General features: G+C 39.6%; 1 protein-coding gene across 3 annotated transcripts in view; it reads left to right on the forward strand.

The window, feature by feature from the left end:
• The window catches only part of tio (zinc finger domain-containing protein tiptop), a 164658-nt gene that overhangs the window by 100532 nt on the left and 49099 nt on the right, over nucleotides 1–15027 (forward strand). For 2 of the 3 annotated variants that reach the window (XM_087406264.1, XM_011068573.2), the window contains one exon: nucleotides 9401–9532. The exons of the other annotated variant lie outside the window; for it this stretch is intronic. In XM_087406264.1, coding sequence (XP_087262390.1) covers nucleotides 9466–9532 — 67 coding nt within the window. In that variant the 5' untranslated portion in view covers nucleotides 9401–9465. The remainder of the gene's footprint in view (nucleotides 1–9400; nucleotides 9533–15027) is intronic. 3 annotated transcript variants of the gene reach the window in all.

The raw sequence follows: 15027 nt of genomic DNA on the forward strand, positions 1-15027 counted from the left end.
CTCCTTCTCTTCGTTTCTCCCCTTTCTCTCACTCGGTTCCTTCCATCTCGATTTCTTCGCCTCGTCCGATCTCTTGTCAGGAGGCTTCACCGTGGCCACAACCGACCAGTCAAATAATCGTCCACGTAATGGGACACGCGCACAGAATCGAGCCAACCGGTAATAATAAGGTCGAGGGCGGCCTATCCAAGCCCATCTACGGCGATTAGGACGTACCACGAGACTCTGCAATCACCAGGACGCGCCAGACATCTTATCCCTCCCCTTCCCTCCTCTTTCTTCTCCACCGCCTCATCGGCTCTATACGCGCGACGATTAGGTATCGTTCTGATCAGTGACCACAAAGAGGAACCTACTCGCACGTGTTATTAGCAGCACTTTCGGTCGATTCTACTTCGGAGTAACGATCGTGGGATCATAGATTATACTCGATGCAGCATACGTGATTTTGAGGCTAATTATTACGGAGGACCTGCTGCTGAAATTTTACGCGCTCCGGTATTTTGTCTGGGAATGTAACGTTTCTCCTAGTTCAGAAATAAAAAAAAACATACAAGACCGTTGTATTATATAAATGTATTATATAAACGTCATGAAATACAAGTATTCCGAATCATATTGTGATTTTTTTGAACTCGATATTATCGAGTTATATTTACTTTAAAAATAAAAAAATAGAGATTGACTTAACATCTTCAATAGCACGCCATCAATGCTTAAGGCGTTGTGAAAGACTGAAGAAAATATCACTGAAGCTCATTTATATATAATATTCTTTAAAAATAATAGAAAAAGATAAAGAATTATATACTATAGTCCTTTTAATTTCCTTTTAGTTCGTGGCAAATAAAAATTTCAATTTGATTTCTACTGCGTGATAGACGAAGATGGTTACTCGTTACTTGCGACCCTCGTCGCTTAAGAAGCGCTTGACTTTTGAGAGGAAAAGAAGGACGATAATGGTCTTAACCCTCGGTGCTCTTACCCCATAGAAGCTCCTTGACCCAAGAAGATACGTACCTTACTCTTGAACTCGTGGAAGGATCTTTCAGGCACTCGATTCGCGCCACGACGGGATCCTCGAAAAGATGGGTTCGGCTTCTTTAATTAGCGCTCTCGCCCTCTCACGGGATGATACCGTGACTGTCTCCCTCCTGAGGGGGCATAGAGCCGAGAAAATCCGGAAAGCAGAAGGCCTCCAACTGGCACGTTCTTGGTTACGTGAGCAATACGAATAAAAGGATAGCCACTGTCAGGAATATGGATCCGCCGAAGTATCCCGGTGCATGTCGGAGGGCTATTTTACTTCCCAATTACTCGAAACACTCGGCTATCGGTGCTAGTATTAAAGAGGTTTCTTTCCCTTGCGTCTTTCTATATCTTCCTCGCGTATACACACCGCTTCTTAACTATCTTCCTGTCTATCTCTTTCTTTCCACAAAGACCTTCAACAGTACCTTGAAGATTTCTGATTGTCTGACGTGAACCTTTCACACGGATATGTGCATGCGCGCACTCGTCGCCGAGTGTAGTTTCGACTATAGACATCGAGAAGTCAGGATAACGACGGCGGGAGGTGCGAGCGTGATATTACACGGGGGTCGACGATGCTCCAGGATTGGTACCGTCGACGGTCGTTACGTGAGACGACGAGACGGGGAGGCGGAGCGACGAAACGTTCAGGACGGCTACCTAGGGACGCTTCAGCGCAACGAGCGCCTTATCTTTGCTACACCTTCGCCAGGGAAACGCCGGACCTATCTGGCCCGGTTACTACTTTGTCCCCTCACTTGCTCACCCTCGTTTCCTATTTCGTTCTATGTATAGTAGTTCAGAATATCTGCCAATTAAATAAACTACTCGTGCGAATATAATTATCAGCCGGCGGATAAATCATCGTCTTTTTTTCGAATGATTGATTTTCGTATGCGTTTCCTTTTTTGTAATAGGAGGAAGGTTGCAGTTTAATGGCTAGGATATTATTATTCGTGAGATATGCGAATAATAATCGGACAAAACTATAAATATTTATTTTTATCTCAGAAAACAAAAAAATTTATAAGTTTGTTATCATCTTTGTTTTCTTTTTCGTGTTTTTAATAATACAACCATTTCTTTCTACGATTCATTTCTATGATCAACGACTAATGTAGACGTTATTAATCAAAATAGGCCGTAGATTGCCGTGTGCATGTTTCACCTGCTGATCGTATGGTTTCTTCGTTTCGATACTCAAACTTTTTCTGGTTGTATACTTGGATTAGCATATCACGCGATCACAGGTTTCTTTCTCGATTATCTTGCTTGAAATATTTCCAAGAGGAAACGTAGAAGGAGATATATAATGATGAGATCTACAAATCATCTGTATATATGCGCCATACTGGTATAACTAATAATATGACGTGTTTGTCATTAATGTCAAATTAAATATACCCGTATAAATTAAATATGCAATAAAAAATCGTATATCGTATAATCATATATCGTAGCTTGGTATACGTTAAGAAAGTTATTCGATGGCAGATATTAACTCAAGTCACATTTTACAGGAGACATGTGGTTAATCATCAATTCTGCTTTGGTCATTCTATCAATGTTTTATATAGCCGTCTTCCTTATTCTCTCTGCTGTAACGTGAGCTCGCATAAATTGCGACGTTTCTGTGTCTGTACCTGACTTGCAACTCGATTTCTGCGAAACCTTTATAAACCGTGCTGAACTTTGCGAGTATAATGTCTACATATCACCTATTATATTACTCAAAAAGCTAGAGTAACCTTAGAAACCCGATCCGCGCTGATGAGCCAAGTCCTATATAGCTCGCGTCCGTTGTATCAAGTCAATTCATCTTACAATCGTCTTGCCTTCGCCAATCAAAGCTTGTCTGATCCATCATGACGAAAGCCACGGAAAATCGCACAGTTAATCTACCTTGTCACTGTTACTGCACGATATATATGAATATTCGTACCTTCGTCGATTTTACTCAAGGCTGTTCTTCGCATATACATATCACCGAGCGTCAGTTCTAGTCAGCCTAAAACAGCTTGAGATGGCAGCGTTTGATACTTTGTTTTACACGCCCGAGCACGGCGTCGTCGCTCGTCGTCGCGATGAGCGACGACGACGATGGCGCGTCGCTCTTTGCGATGAAGCGAAGGAGGACAGTTGCGATGACATCTGACAAGACGAGAAAAGGAAGGAGAAAGAGAGAAAGAGGACTTGACGATTTATAATCGGTGACGAATGGACGCGATCGCGTAGAGTCCTCGTCTCTTACCCACCGTTTTATAAATGTCGCGTAGCAATAAAGATACTGGATGGATTAGTCGCAGGCATGGCGTGCCGAGGCAGCGGTTTCTATTCTGGTGGATTGAAACCAGGCACGCGCGTCCAATGAATCAATCGAATGCCATCCGCCGCATCGGGTCCTACACTCCCCCTCCATCACGCGTCTTTGATCTGCCGGACGCTCTTAACGCGACAGCGACGATGCTACAGAGTTCGCAACACTGTTCCGACTCTACGAACTTCTCATCACTCTTTTTTCATTATTTTCAAGATTGCTTGACGCCCGATAACTTCGCGAAACGCGAGCACTGATCGTTCCGCTATTTTGGGCCCATCCTTCGCCCTCCTGCTTTCATTTTCCATCTTTATTGGAGACGACTTGCGTTGCGATGCGTGTTTTGCATTTCTTTCGTTCTTACGCACAATAATTTGAAGTTTGAAGTTTGAAGTTTCAAAAATAACGGAGATGCACTTCATCGTGATTCAGCGGACGACTAATGGAACTTGAACATTAGCACTATAATATCACGAATATTCTTGTAATATACGTGTCTTTAAATTCTTAAAAATTGTAGAGAAAGATCACCGATACCACTTTATTTTTAGATAATATTCAGATAATATTATCAATAATACAGACACTATTGTTTAAATTACGCAATTTGCAAAAAAATCATACGAATTTTATTTTTACATTTATAGAATTCGTTTTTAATTGACACTTCATGTAGAAATAAGCCATAAATGTATGAATTGTGAGTTTTACTTCTTTAATTATCTAAATATCTCTTATATTGTTATCAGCCTACTAATAAAATTTCCAAAATAATAATAATAATATCTATATATATATAAATAGTAATAATTAATTTCCAAAAAATAAGGGGATGTCTCTTTAGGAAACCTATGTCAATATAGTGATTTTCTTTTACATTATAAAATAAGAATGATTATTTATTTTCAATATATCTTTGTTCGCAACTATTTTTGTAATTTCCAAAAATCAGTAATAGATTTCGAGAAGTCTTCCTCTTCTATCGAGCTACGCACTCGAGTGAAGACGAGCATTCTTTTAGAATCCTTTAGGGCCTGTAAGATTTCGATGAGAGACTTTGATTAGCGATAACTGATTAAGGCACCTCCTATTAAGGTACGCTCTCACTTTATTATCGTCGTTGGGTGCGAAACTCTGAATTCACGTTCGGCCGGCGTGGCACCTCGCACAAGCTCTATGTAGAACCTCGGACCAGTTGTTCACGTCCCTCTTGGAACGTCCGTTGTTCTTTTTCTACGACGATGGTGTGACGCGAACACGGCGCGACGTATCCCCAATGTTCTCAGAATTCACGTACGCGTCATAAATAGTGCTCTACTCGCACTCCGCCCGTCTTCCGGTCTTTCTCTTCTTCAGCTTCTCGCGCGGACCGACGTTTTCCAATATTCCAAACTGCACTGATTCCATCTGGGGTCCCTCCGAATCACCTCCGACGTCGCTGTTTTCCCTCCTCTCCCCCTACGCCACTTCGTCGAGTCTCATGTATCGATCGTCGCGTGTATATGAGTTCTTTTTACGCTTTCAGGCTGCCTTACGTTGCCGCGGCTCGCGAATATTACGCAGATGTGACGATAATAAGTAACGCGACGAGGTATTTCTGGATATACTGCAAGACACGACACTAATATTCTCGATAAATCGCGATCTTTTATTAAACGATTCACAAGTCAACCTTCAATTTATCGTCATCGGGTCTGTAATAAAATACTCTTCGTGGCATCGATAGTCGATAGGCCATGGCATAATCGTAGATTATTCTCTGCGCTTTCGCCAATTTCTGCGCTTGCCAATTTCCGATATACTTTCATACAAATAGCTTTACGCCGTCTTACGCTGCGATTTATCGGCTTGCAATAATATCTACTTGCAATAAACCATGCCGGTTTGCAGCCACTTTGAACAAGTACAGGCCTAATTCACGCGTCGACTTGCACATACGTTCGCAATGAATTATTCTTCCACGTTAGACGTGCCGTGACATCGGAGTCGGCGCTTTCGAGAAGATCCACTCGAGATATATCCCTCCGTCATACGAATCCATACCGTTGAATGGAATTGGCGCCAAGCATTTTACGAGCGTGCGCGCGCAAGTCGGCATGGAACTCTGTTGTGCGTCGACCTTTACCTAACAACCCTCCCGCATCGTAGCCACCTCGCTTCCTCCTCGCTGCAACCACCGCGGCAGCCGCCCCCGTCGCCAACCCTGACCTGATTTATGAGATTCTGGAAGCGTCTACTCCACCGACGCGCGTATTCGGTCCGTCTCTCTCTCTCTCTCTCTCTCTCTCTCTCTCTCTCTCTCTTTCTCTTGCCCCCCCTCGTCTCTCTCGTCCTCGACCCTTCTTCCCCTTCTGCCCTCGTAACGTAGACAGCTGGCTAGTGTTTCCATGGGCGCATGTACACGGAGACGCTTTCTCGCACGTGGAGCGGAGCAAGTGGAATTCCCATTGCATTTCGTTCATTTCCGACTCTTTGTCTGCGCGTTTCACGAAAAGCGAAGACTTATTTCATATTCGTGTCTTGCGATATGTATCGAGGACGCCGTCCTAATTAGTCGAGTGACAGGCTTTCGATTGCGCGTATCAGATATGGTTGCCTTGGCGTCTTATCAAGTTGTGTTAGTCAAAATACATATCAGGCGCACATCGTTGCCTTTCAGCCGGAAACTGTGGCGCCGATCTCTTCACTCTCATTTGTTTACTCTTTTGTCTACGATTCGATAGTTGAAAAATTCGTATTGATACTGGCGAAATCGCGGAATGATAATTGTAGGATGTTTTAAACACTGCTGCAGTATTAATGTAATGCAATTTGCAAACTTTGGAAAACGTGCGACAGTCATTGTTCGACGTTTGACGAGACGGCGCACGTAATCCACTTCATATTCGTAAAAACATTCGCGTCTTCGCAGAGCGCAAACTTCGATGTTAGTTTTGACACAATTAAAGCGACGTCGAGTCCGAATGGACTTTTCATCCCAAGAGATTAAACTTGCTCTTTCGCCTTTGATGGCGTCCATTCATCGAACAAGGTGAAATTTCATGGCGACGAAAAATTCAATTTTTAGAACAATCCCCTCGCGCACACTGGCACGCCGACGTTTAGCAGGAATCTCTTCGTCAACAAGTAAATTTTCTTTACCCTGGGGAGAAAAAAAATTCGAGCGAGGGTTGGGTGTCACACAAAAGCCGAGTGATTTGTGACATTCGCCATTCTTTTGACCGTACGGCAAGGTTCGCCCTCTCTACATTTCCCTTCCCCCGCTCGTCCCTTCCCTTCTTCACCGTCTTGCTCGTAGATATGGCCGAGTAATATACGAGCCCTGCATCTGTTCCCCGAGTGACGCAACGTCCCGCCATAGATCACACCCAGGCTTTTAGAGAGTGAAGGCTGTTAAGGAGAGCGCGAGAGAGAGAGAGAACGGTCGGAGAAAGGAGATAGGGCGAGGACGCCATGAGGAGAAAAGAAAGAGAGGGCGAGAGTGAGATTGAGGGAGGAAGAGGAAGGGAAAGAGTGACAGGGTGACGTACTGTTACTGTTAAACTCGCCTGCACGTAAAGAAGAGCATGAGCAGGAGTGCGGCTGCCTCTCCAGCGTGTCGTGGCACGAAGGGGCTGAGGGGGGTGAGGCAGAAGTGGTTGCTGGTAGAAGACCATGGAAGGTGGACGGAGACGTCGGTGTGTTGTAAAGGAACGTAGCAGGCTTGGATCGTGGATCAGGGAGACGAATGTAGTGTTCCTAAAAACGTGCACTTAGTTGAGAGTCATTAATGCGATCGTACTGGCGATTGTATTTTGAATTGATCGCTCTGGTGTGATGGAGAAAAATGTTAAAACGCTTCACCGAAGGCGCTGTCCTATCTTGAAATATATGACGGAGTCGGCAAAATATCCAATTCAGTATTTAAGTCGATTCCATTTTTTGCTAAGCACTTCCAAAATTTGATATGAGAGATATATTATCGTGAAAGGAGAAAGAGAGGAATATAATATAAATTTCTTAATGTTATTCATCTAATAGATGTAACTATAAAATTATTATCGTCACATACATCTAAGGAATTTTATGTCCATTCTATATCTATTTTCGAAATAACCTTTACATTTTTGAAATTTATACATTTAGTCATAATTTATAAATTACAATATTAGCCATTGTTTTCTTGATATCTCTCGGAATTTATAAACGAAGCTCCATTTAAGACCCATTTATAGAAGATATTTATGGAGAACAGCAGACCTAATTGTAATCAACAAAGGCTATTTTTGTATACCGAAAAAGTTGCTATAGCAATTGTGCGAAATGATACCATCATTTCTTTCAAATGTCAATATCAATCAAATAATCATTAAATGTGAAAAATCGTGAACATCATTGAAAGCAAAGGAAACTTGCTTGTTCGGATTACACAACGAGTGAATAATCCAAAGGGAGTAAGTAGCTCTTACCGTTCAAAGAATATTACAGTAAATCGGTACATACCGGTGGAGCGATATATTGCCTGAATATGGGTTAAGAAATTTTCTTGGCTCGCATGAAGGGTCGAGAATAGGTGTAGAGGGTGGCAAGAGTTTTCAGATGGAGGAGAAGAACGGAGGTGTGAGACAGGAGGAGGAGTAAGAGGAAGGGGTAGAAAAGTGAAGCAGGGCGACAGCAGCACGATACAGTACGCCCCTGGCGCACCGACGTAGAAACCATTGAGGCGAGATATACGAGCGAGAGTTTGTTTGCGCTTATGGCCTACGTCTGGAAAAGGGAAGGTGGAAGAGGGTGACGGGGAACGGGGAGTTGGCGTTTTATCGGGGCACCCTTATGCCTATTATGCCTTCGCGCCTCGCTCCGTCACGCCGTGCAGAAACCCCGCGTTCACCTCCCCCTTCCCCGCTCCCTCTTTCTCTGGTCCCCGTTCGGCAACCCCCCGGTCGGCTGGGTGACGCGGTGTGCGAATTAAAACGCCTCATAAATATCTGAAACAAAGGCGGCCGCTTTCGAGGGCGTACGCCGGAAAGATATACGGCTGGTTACGATGGTCGGTACTGGGTGGTTAAGGGACGTGAGGGAAGGGGGCGGGGGAGGGGGAGGGGGTGAACTGCAACGTGGGACACGATCCTAGGTTTTGGCACCCTTCGTAAAAACCCGTCGAGTAGGGTGGCTCTCCACCTCCCGGAGAATCACAAGAGCGTCGCGTCGATTGGGAAACTCACTGTGAAAAAGCGTGGATTTTCTTAGAAGCTATCAACATTTGCCGGGCGATATATCACCCATTCAATATCAGCTGTCTTAAAAGTTGCATGCTTTTTTCCGCGTTATGTATACTAGAAGTTAAACTATGAAGAATGGTGGTTATATTAATACTAGAGTATCAATAGTTTGTTAATAATAACATAATCGCTGGAAAAATTGAATTTGCAAAATTTCAATTTGAAGCTTATGATTTCAAATTTATTTTAACACATTAATATATAAAAATTATAATATATATATATTACGATAATGTAATATATATTGAACAATATTAAGAAAATATATGAGCTAAACTGCGACATGGGATAAATTTATTGACTATAATTCAAACTGACATAAGTTGATAGAAAATAATACTTTTACGATCAATAGTCTGAAATCAGGTACAGCAGTATTGAATACACAAGATTTATTGATTTTGTGTATTGTTTTGAACTATGTAAACCCGATTTTGACTACACAACATTTTAGCAAGCAAGAGAATTCGTCTCGGATAACATTGAAGAGATGATTGACTTATAGCTTAGGTTCTGACCTAACCTAAAGTTTTTTTGTATTATTTTGACCTTATATAGCATCTGTTCTCTTCTTTTCTAGTTTTACATTATGTCTTTACAAAAGAAGATTGAAAAAAATATTAAAAAATGCGAATGACATGTTACGTTAATGTTTGGTTATAAATAAAAAAATTGATGCCTATCTTTGGCGCCAGAATCTGATTATCTGATTTCGAGATGTTGCGTGATCTCATTAAAAAAAGAACTTAAAGATTTGAGATTTTGACTGTTCTATCTTGTTCTCTTTCAGGTAAGTAGTGGTCTCCGATCGTTTGAAAAGCGAGCGGCTCGGAGCCGCCGCACCGGACGGGAGATATGCGCAGCAAGCAGCAGCCCAGGCCTTCTTTCCGATGGCCGCAGCAACGCGGTGATAACCTTACCGGTAAATATCCATATGTAACATCTCACGCACGTAAGCACGCACGCACGCACGCACGCACGTATATTTATTCTTTATTTTGCATCCTGCACTTCTCACGTTCCAACGAGATACCGCTTCTCGCGTGCCGCATAGCGGTATACTGCTCGCTCAGGAAAGAAGTGAGATTGATCGGCGATTAACTGATACCGTACTCATAGTCACTTGGAGATATTAGTTTAAGTTCGTTGCTTGTTTTCGTAGAACACACGGTTTTACACGATTTGTAGTAAAATTGTTTTAAAATTAACGCGGATTTTTTTTTTTCTGCCAGTTTTCTTTGATGCACTGTAGTGCTCAGGTGTCTAAGTGAGACGTGCAAGTATCCAAATTATGTATTTTACTTCGAATATGTATGGACTTAATTAAATATTTGCTTTTAAGAATAACGTAAAAAATCATGATGTAAAGACGGGATCCACATATCCAATAATCTCGGAAATCATAGACGAGTTTGTGTAATGCTGGGAAACACGTTGCGACTCATTAACTGATTATCGTCGACAAACCGGTCTGGTCTAGCCGTAAATCGGATATTTATGACGTTATAAGCGAATAACAGAGCAAAAGCGATCGGTAACGTGCGGTGAGGATCGATAAGCGCGACCAAGGATCATAAACGACATTCTGGACGAACAGATATCGACTGAGGTTTGTTCGTATGTCCTTCGACTGGATTATCCTTCACGATTATGATGTTCTTAAGTAACATTCGATCTATTACCTTGAAAGTACTCGGTAAATCATGATTTCTGTCTTTCATTTTCCTCTCGATTTATGTCTCCGCATCAGTCTCGATATCGTTTCTTGGAAATGACATTTACTCATGCATTCCTGACCAACAAGTACGTGATTAATTAATATCGATTAACTTGAAAAAGATATAAAAATACAAGTATTGAAGATATACAGTGCGTATATACTCTCAAATTATTTACACGGTTTTCAACTCGGATTCGCATTGCACGAAACGACATCTCATCGACGGTCATTATATTCCGTTACGGATGCTATAAAAAATAAATTTTTTCGTACAATTCACAAATTTACGATTTATTCGTCGATGCAGCTATATTAAGAGATAATGGTTTGCATCTTTCAGTCGATTCCGTTGGATGATATAAACACATAATACTTGCAATCGCGATCTTCTCGTCATCTTACACTACTTTGGCATACAGATCTATGTTAAATGACTATAAAGTGTTAGTAGTGTCTAAAAGAATACCGGTGCAGCTGCTATGTCGATCATATGATAGATATCCGCTAACGTATCCTGCTGCTTTTTCTTTTATTAAGAGTCTTGCGAGCCTATAACGGAAAATATTTCACTTTTCTTGTTCCTGTTCACAATATGAAAATAAATGAAAATAATTAAGAAGATAAGATACACAACATGGTGCAATAAGCGAGTTTTATCATATAAATTATAAATTGTTAAGTATTGTAAAAATTTAACTAACTTAAAAATCTGTTTGAGAAATAAAATAGAACTTTTCTGCGAAAACAAAATAAGACAGAATAAAAATGTAATAAATTAGTGTCTTAATAAACTAATAAAGAAATGGCGATGCACACATTAACATTCTTTCCATCGACTTGCATTGATTTATATATCAATAATAAATATCAATAATATAGTTTCTCTTTGTACGTACAATTTCTCTTGCATAGCTTTTTGTAATTTGCATTTATATATATATATATATACACAATTGTCAATAAAATCGTATATATATATATATATATATATACGATTTTATTGACAATTGTGTATGATATGATGATATTGATCAATCAAATGAGAGTGTAGCAAATCAAACAACGAACTCGAATTCGACGAGTGCAGTTATGTGAACAAAGCAAACAGAGCAACTGGTTGGACTCTTTTCACTTGCAGATCCGATGAAACTCGTACGTACGTACGGGCGGTACTGCGCGAAAGTCGTTTGGCTTTGCAGTGCCAGAATTCCTGCAATGAGAAAGTAATTAGCGAGACAGGAGAAACTAATAAATCGAACGATAAATCGAAAGCGGTATTGTGTAACCCGTCTCCCAAAGGCAAAGACAATCCAAACTGAGCAACTGGTTGACTCGTCTCACTTGCAAATCCAACGTGACGCCGTAACTCATTACGTCGCTTGAATGCGTCTCGAAATGGAGCCGCAAAGCGATAACCGGACGAGTTTTCTCGATCTATCTGAAACGTGTAATCAGCTCCGATTTCTCGGATCGCAGACCTTGCCGGAAATCCACGTGTTATTGTGAACTGGTTCACAGCGAACGTTAAGAACTTCGAAATTCTTTGTCCAATTAAATTACAGATTGGAAGAATGTTAAGATATTCACATCGAATATTTAAAAAACAGTGATAAAATATTAATAAGATTTATTATCTATGCATGAAAAAAAAACAATTATGGTTGACAAGATATGTTTGGTTAATCAAATTACGATAGAAGTAAACAATTTCTGGTTATCAAATATTTTAGTACGCAAACAAAACATTTAGATATGAAATCGATTTGATTTTGGTTAATGTATATATAATAATAATATGTATATGTAATAATAATCTGGTATCTTTTATGGATTATTATTTTACTATCAGGGAAAAAGGGCAAGATTGGATTAACGTGACAATATAATTAAGAAAGCATTATAGAATTAGATAAAATTTTTATCTACCCATATATTTTTTGTTATTTTCATTAGAATTCATACAGTCAAATATGTTTGATTATCATAATCAAAATATATGCAATCTTTATCTGGTTATTTTAACCAAAACCATAAATCATTCATATTTCATCAAACAGTCTGATTATGATATACGTATTTAATTCAACCAATTTTTTTTTTAGTGTGTTAATTATAAAAATTTTGATTAATTTATTTCTATACGTAGCATATTTTCGTGATAATTATATACCTAATTCTGGTAATAACATATTTTGTTTCTACAATTGTTAATATTTCTGAGATTATTGTTGCTTGTGAAACATTTATATACTTAAGTAAGTATAATATAATGGTGAAGCGGAACACCCCTGTTTGCTCTAAATCCATTACCGGGACGCTCTCTGCCCCGTGTCATTCTTCTATGTCGTCCAATTAATTACTTATAATACGATATTATGTGCGGGTAAATAAATCTCGCGTCTAAAATAAATTTATGTTGAAAGCTCGCATGATGAAATACGTCACAGATTGTCCATGTAAAAACTTTTTGTATTTCCTTAAAAAGAATTTTGGCGCCAGCTGAAGAGATAGGATTCGATTGTTTTCGTTCTATTTATACGAGATACATATCTATAAGACATACCTATATCTCATTCGGAATAAAGCATTCGACGATGCATACTTTTCGCTTTACGATCCAGTATGTTGTATTTGGTGTATTTGTTGCTGACTCTACAGAAGTTCGATGTCTTTGGACGTCGCCAGATTCAAGGAGATTTAGTTGCAACAGTGTCTTCGGAAGTTGGTCGACTTCCTTTGCCGGATATAATCTCGACTAATGTACCTCGTAGTTGGACTCTTTGTAAATGCAGCTCACGAAGAAATTCTCCGCGGGCGAACTTCGTAAAGGGATTCTCTCCGCAGTCGCTTTTGAAAAGGATGCTCGCCGTAGATTTTCGCTTAACGAAAATATTGTTGTCTTTGGTTCATGATAGTAGGAGATATAACTAAAGAAAAATATTTATGTGTAGTCGGAAATTCGCAGTAATTAAGCATAAATCGTAACTTAATGGAATTTTCGTAGTATGGATCACATTAATTAAAATTCACAAATTCAAGAAACGATAATAATCGCACAGCTTCGCAGCACTTGTGTTATTACGTAATACATTGACGGTGTATTTAATTCTTAAAATGAAATAAGTTCTTTATCCTTTTACAACATCTGCGCGAAATTATTTTTGTGTGAATATATATATATATATATATATACATATATGTTTTTGAGAGTAACAACTTTTAACTTTCTCAAATTGCAACTCATAACATTATTCTTGCCATAATGTGTTCTCGTTGTCTTTTTATTCGCGTTCTCGATTCGGTTTGATATTGTAATTATTTCGTATCTGTTCTGAAACTCTTTTTAAAGAACGCATCGAACACGACGTATTTAGAATAATAATAACTATCTCGAAATAAGTATTAATATGAAACGGGCGCCGAGGAATTTACGAGGATCACGCTGCGTCCCGGTGCGTACGTATTTAATGGTTAATAATTTCACGGAGGCCCGTCATCGTAAAAATGTGTCTCACAGCAAGAAAATTAACGCGTTTTAATCAGCGAAATACATCAGGAGGTACTTGAAAAGAGCACTCGTGCTCAGCCGTGCGGTTTACAACCGTCGTGATACAACCATTGCCGGCGATGGCAATAAATTTTGCATGAAACGCACCATCATAGTAGCTTCGATAAAAGTTACAAGGACACAATCGGTAATAATGCCGATCTCGTTTCAGGTATGTCATGACCCCGTCGCGCGTGTATCTCCGTTTTAGCGGTAACGATGCAGATGCATCCGCTTTGCGTAGGTACGTGCATGTAAAGGCTCCGTGAAAATTAGCGACGCAGGTCGGGATTTATTGTCGCGTGTGCTCTCGCCCGGCTCTCATCGCCTGAGAATAAAAAATCTGTGACAGCCGTGTTCATCGATTATGATACATTTACCGAGCGTGGAAATTCCTCTCTGCTATCGCACTGCGATTGGAGTTATCAATCATTAGCTTGATACCGGAACACGAGTCTTTTTCTTGTAACTTCTAATAGAAAAAAAATGTGCAAACTTTTGCAGTATTTGGTGAAATTAGACATTATTTAATATTGTCCAACATTCATAATAGTTGAAATTAAATTTTCTTATACAATAATTGTAAAATTATACAAATAAATTGTGTATGGTAATAATTAACAATTATTTTATGTGAGCGAACTCATATAAGCTAAAATAATTACAATTTTTTGAAATAAAAATTATCTTAAAATTTTATAAAAATTCTATTTTACTGGTTTGTCGCAAATTGAAATATTTAATATTAGGTTAGAAAACACAAGCCTATACATATCAGATTTAACGGCAGACTTTTTATTTGGCAGTTAGAGAAAAAGACAATTTTATTTTCTCTTTCGTATTACATTGAAGTAAAGATAAATTAATATGAAACCACAACTAAGGTTTTCTCGGGAAATCGCTGTCAATCCAATACGATAATTTATATTTCCGTTGATGTAAATCTTTCTACTTGACAGCTGCGGACCTAACGTAAGCATATCCAAGTGGTGCAGCCGCGCTTTCACTTTATAGAAGGCCCATTAATTCTAATTTCGCGTCATTGATGGTGATTTTACTCCTCACCGTTTCATATTTTTCACAAATGCCAGTTTCAACCAGTCTACATTTTACCATCAGCTTATCATCAGCATATTAACGTTTTATCTCG

This window comes from Acromyrmex echinatior, chromosome 5, assembly GCF_024713525.1.
Source record: "Acromyrmex echinatior isolate Ae372 chromosome 5, ASM2471352v2, whole genome shotgun sequence".
NCBI classification, from domain to species: domain Eukaryota; kingdom Metazoa; phylum Arthropoda; class Insecta; order Hymenoptera; family Formicidae; genus Acromyrmex; species Acromyrmex echinatior.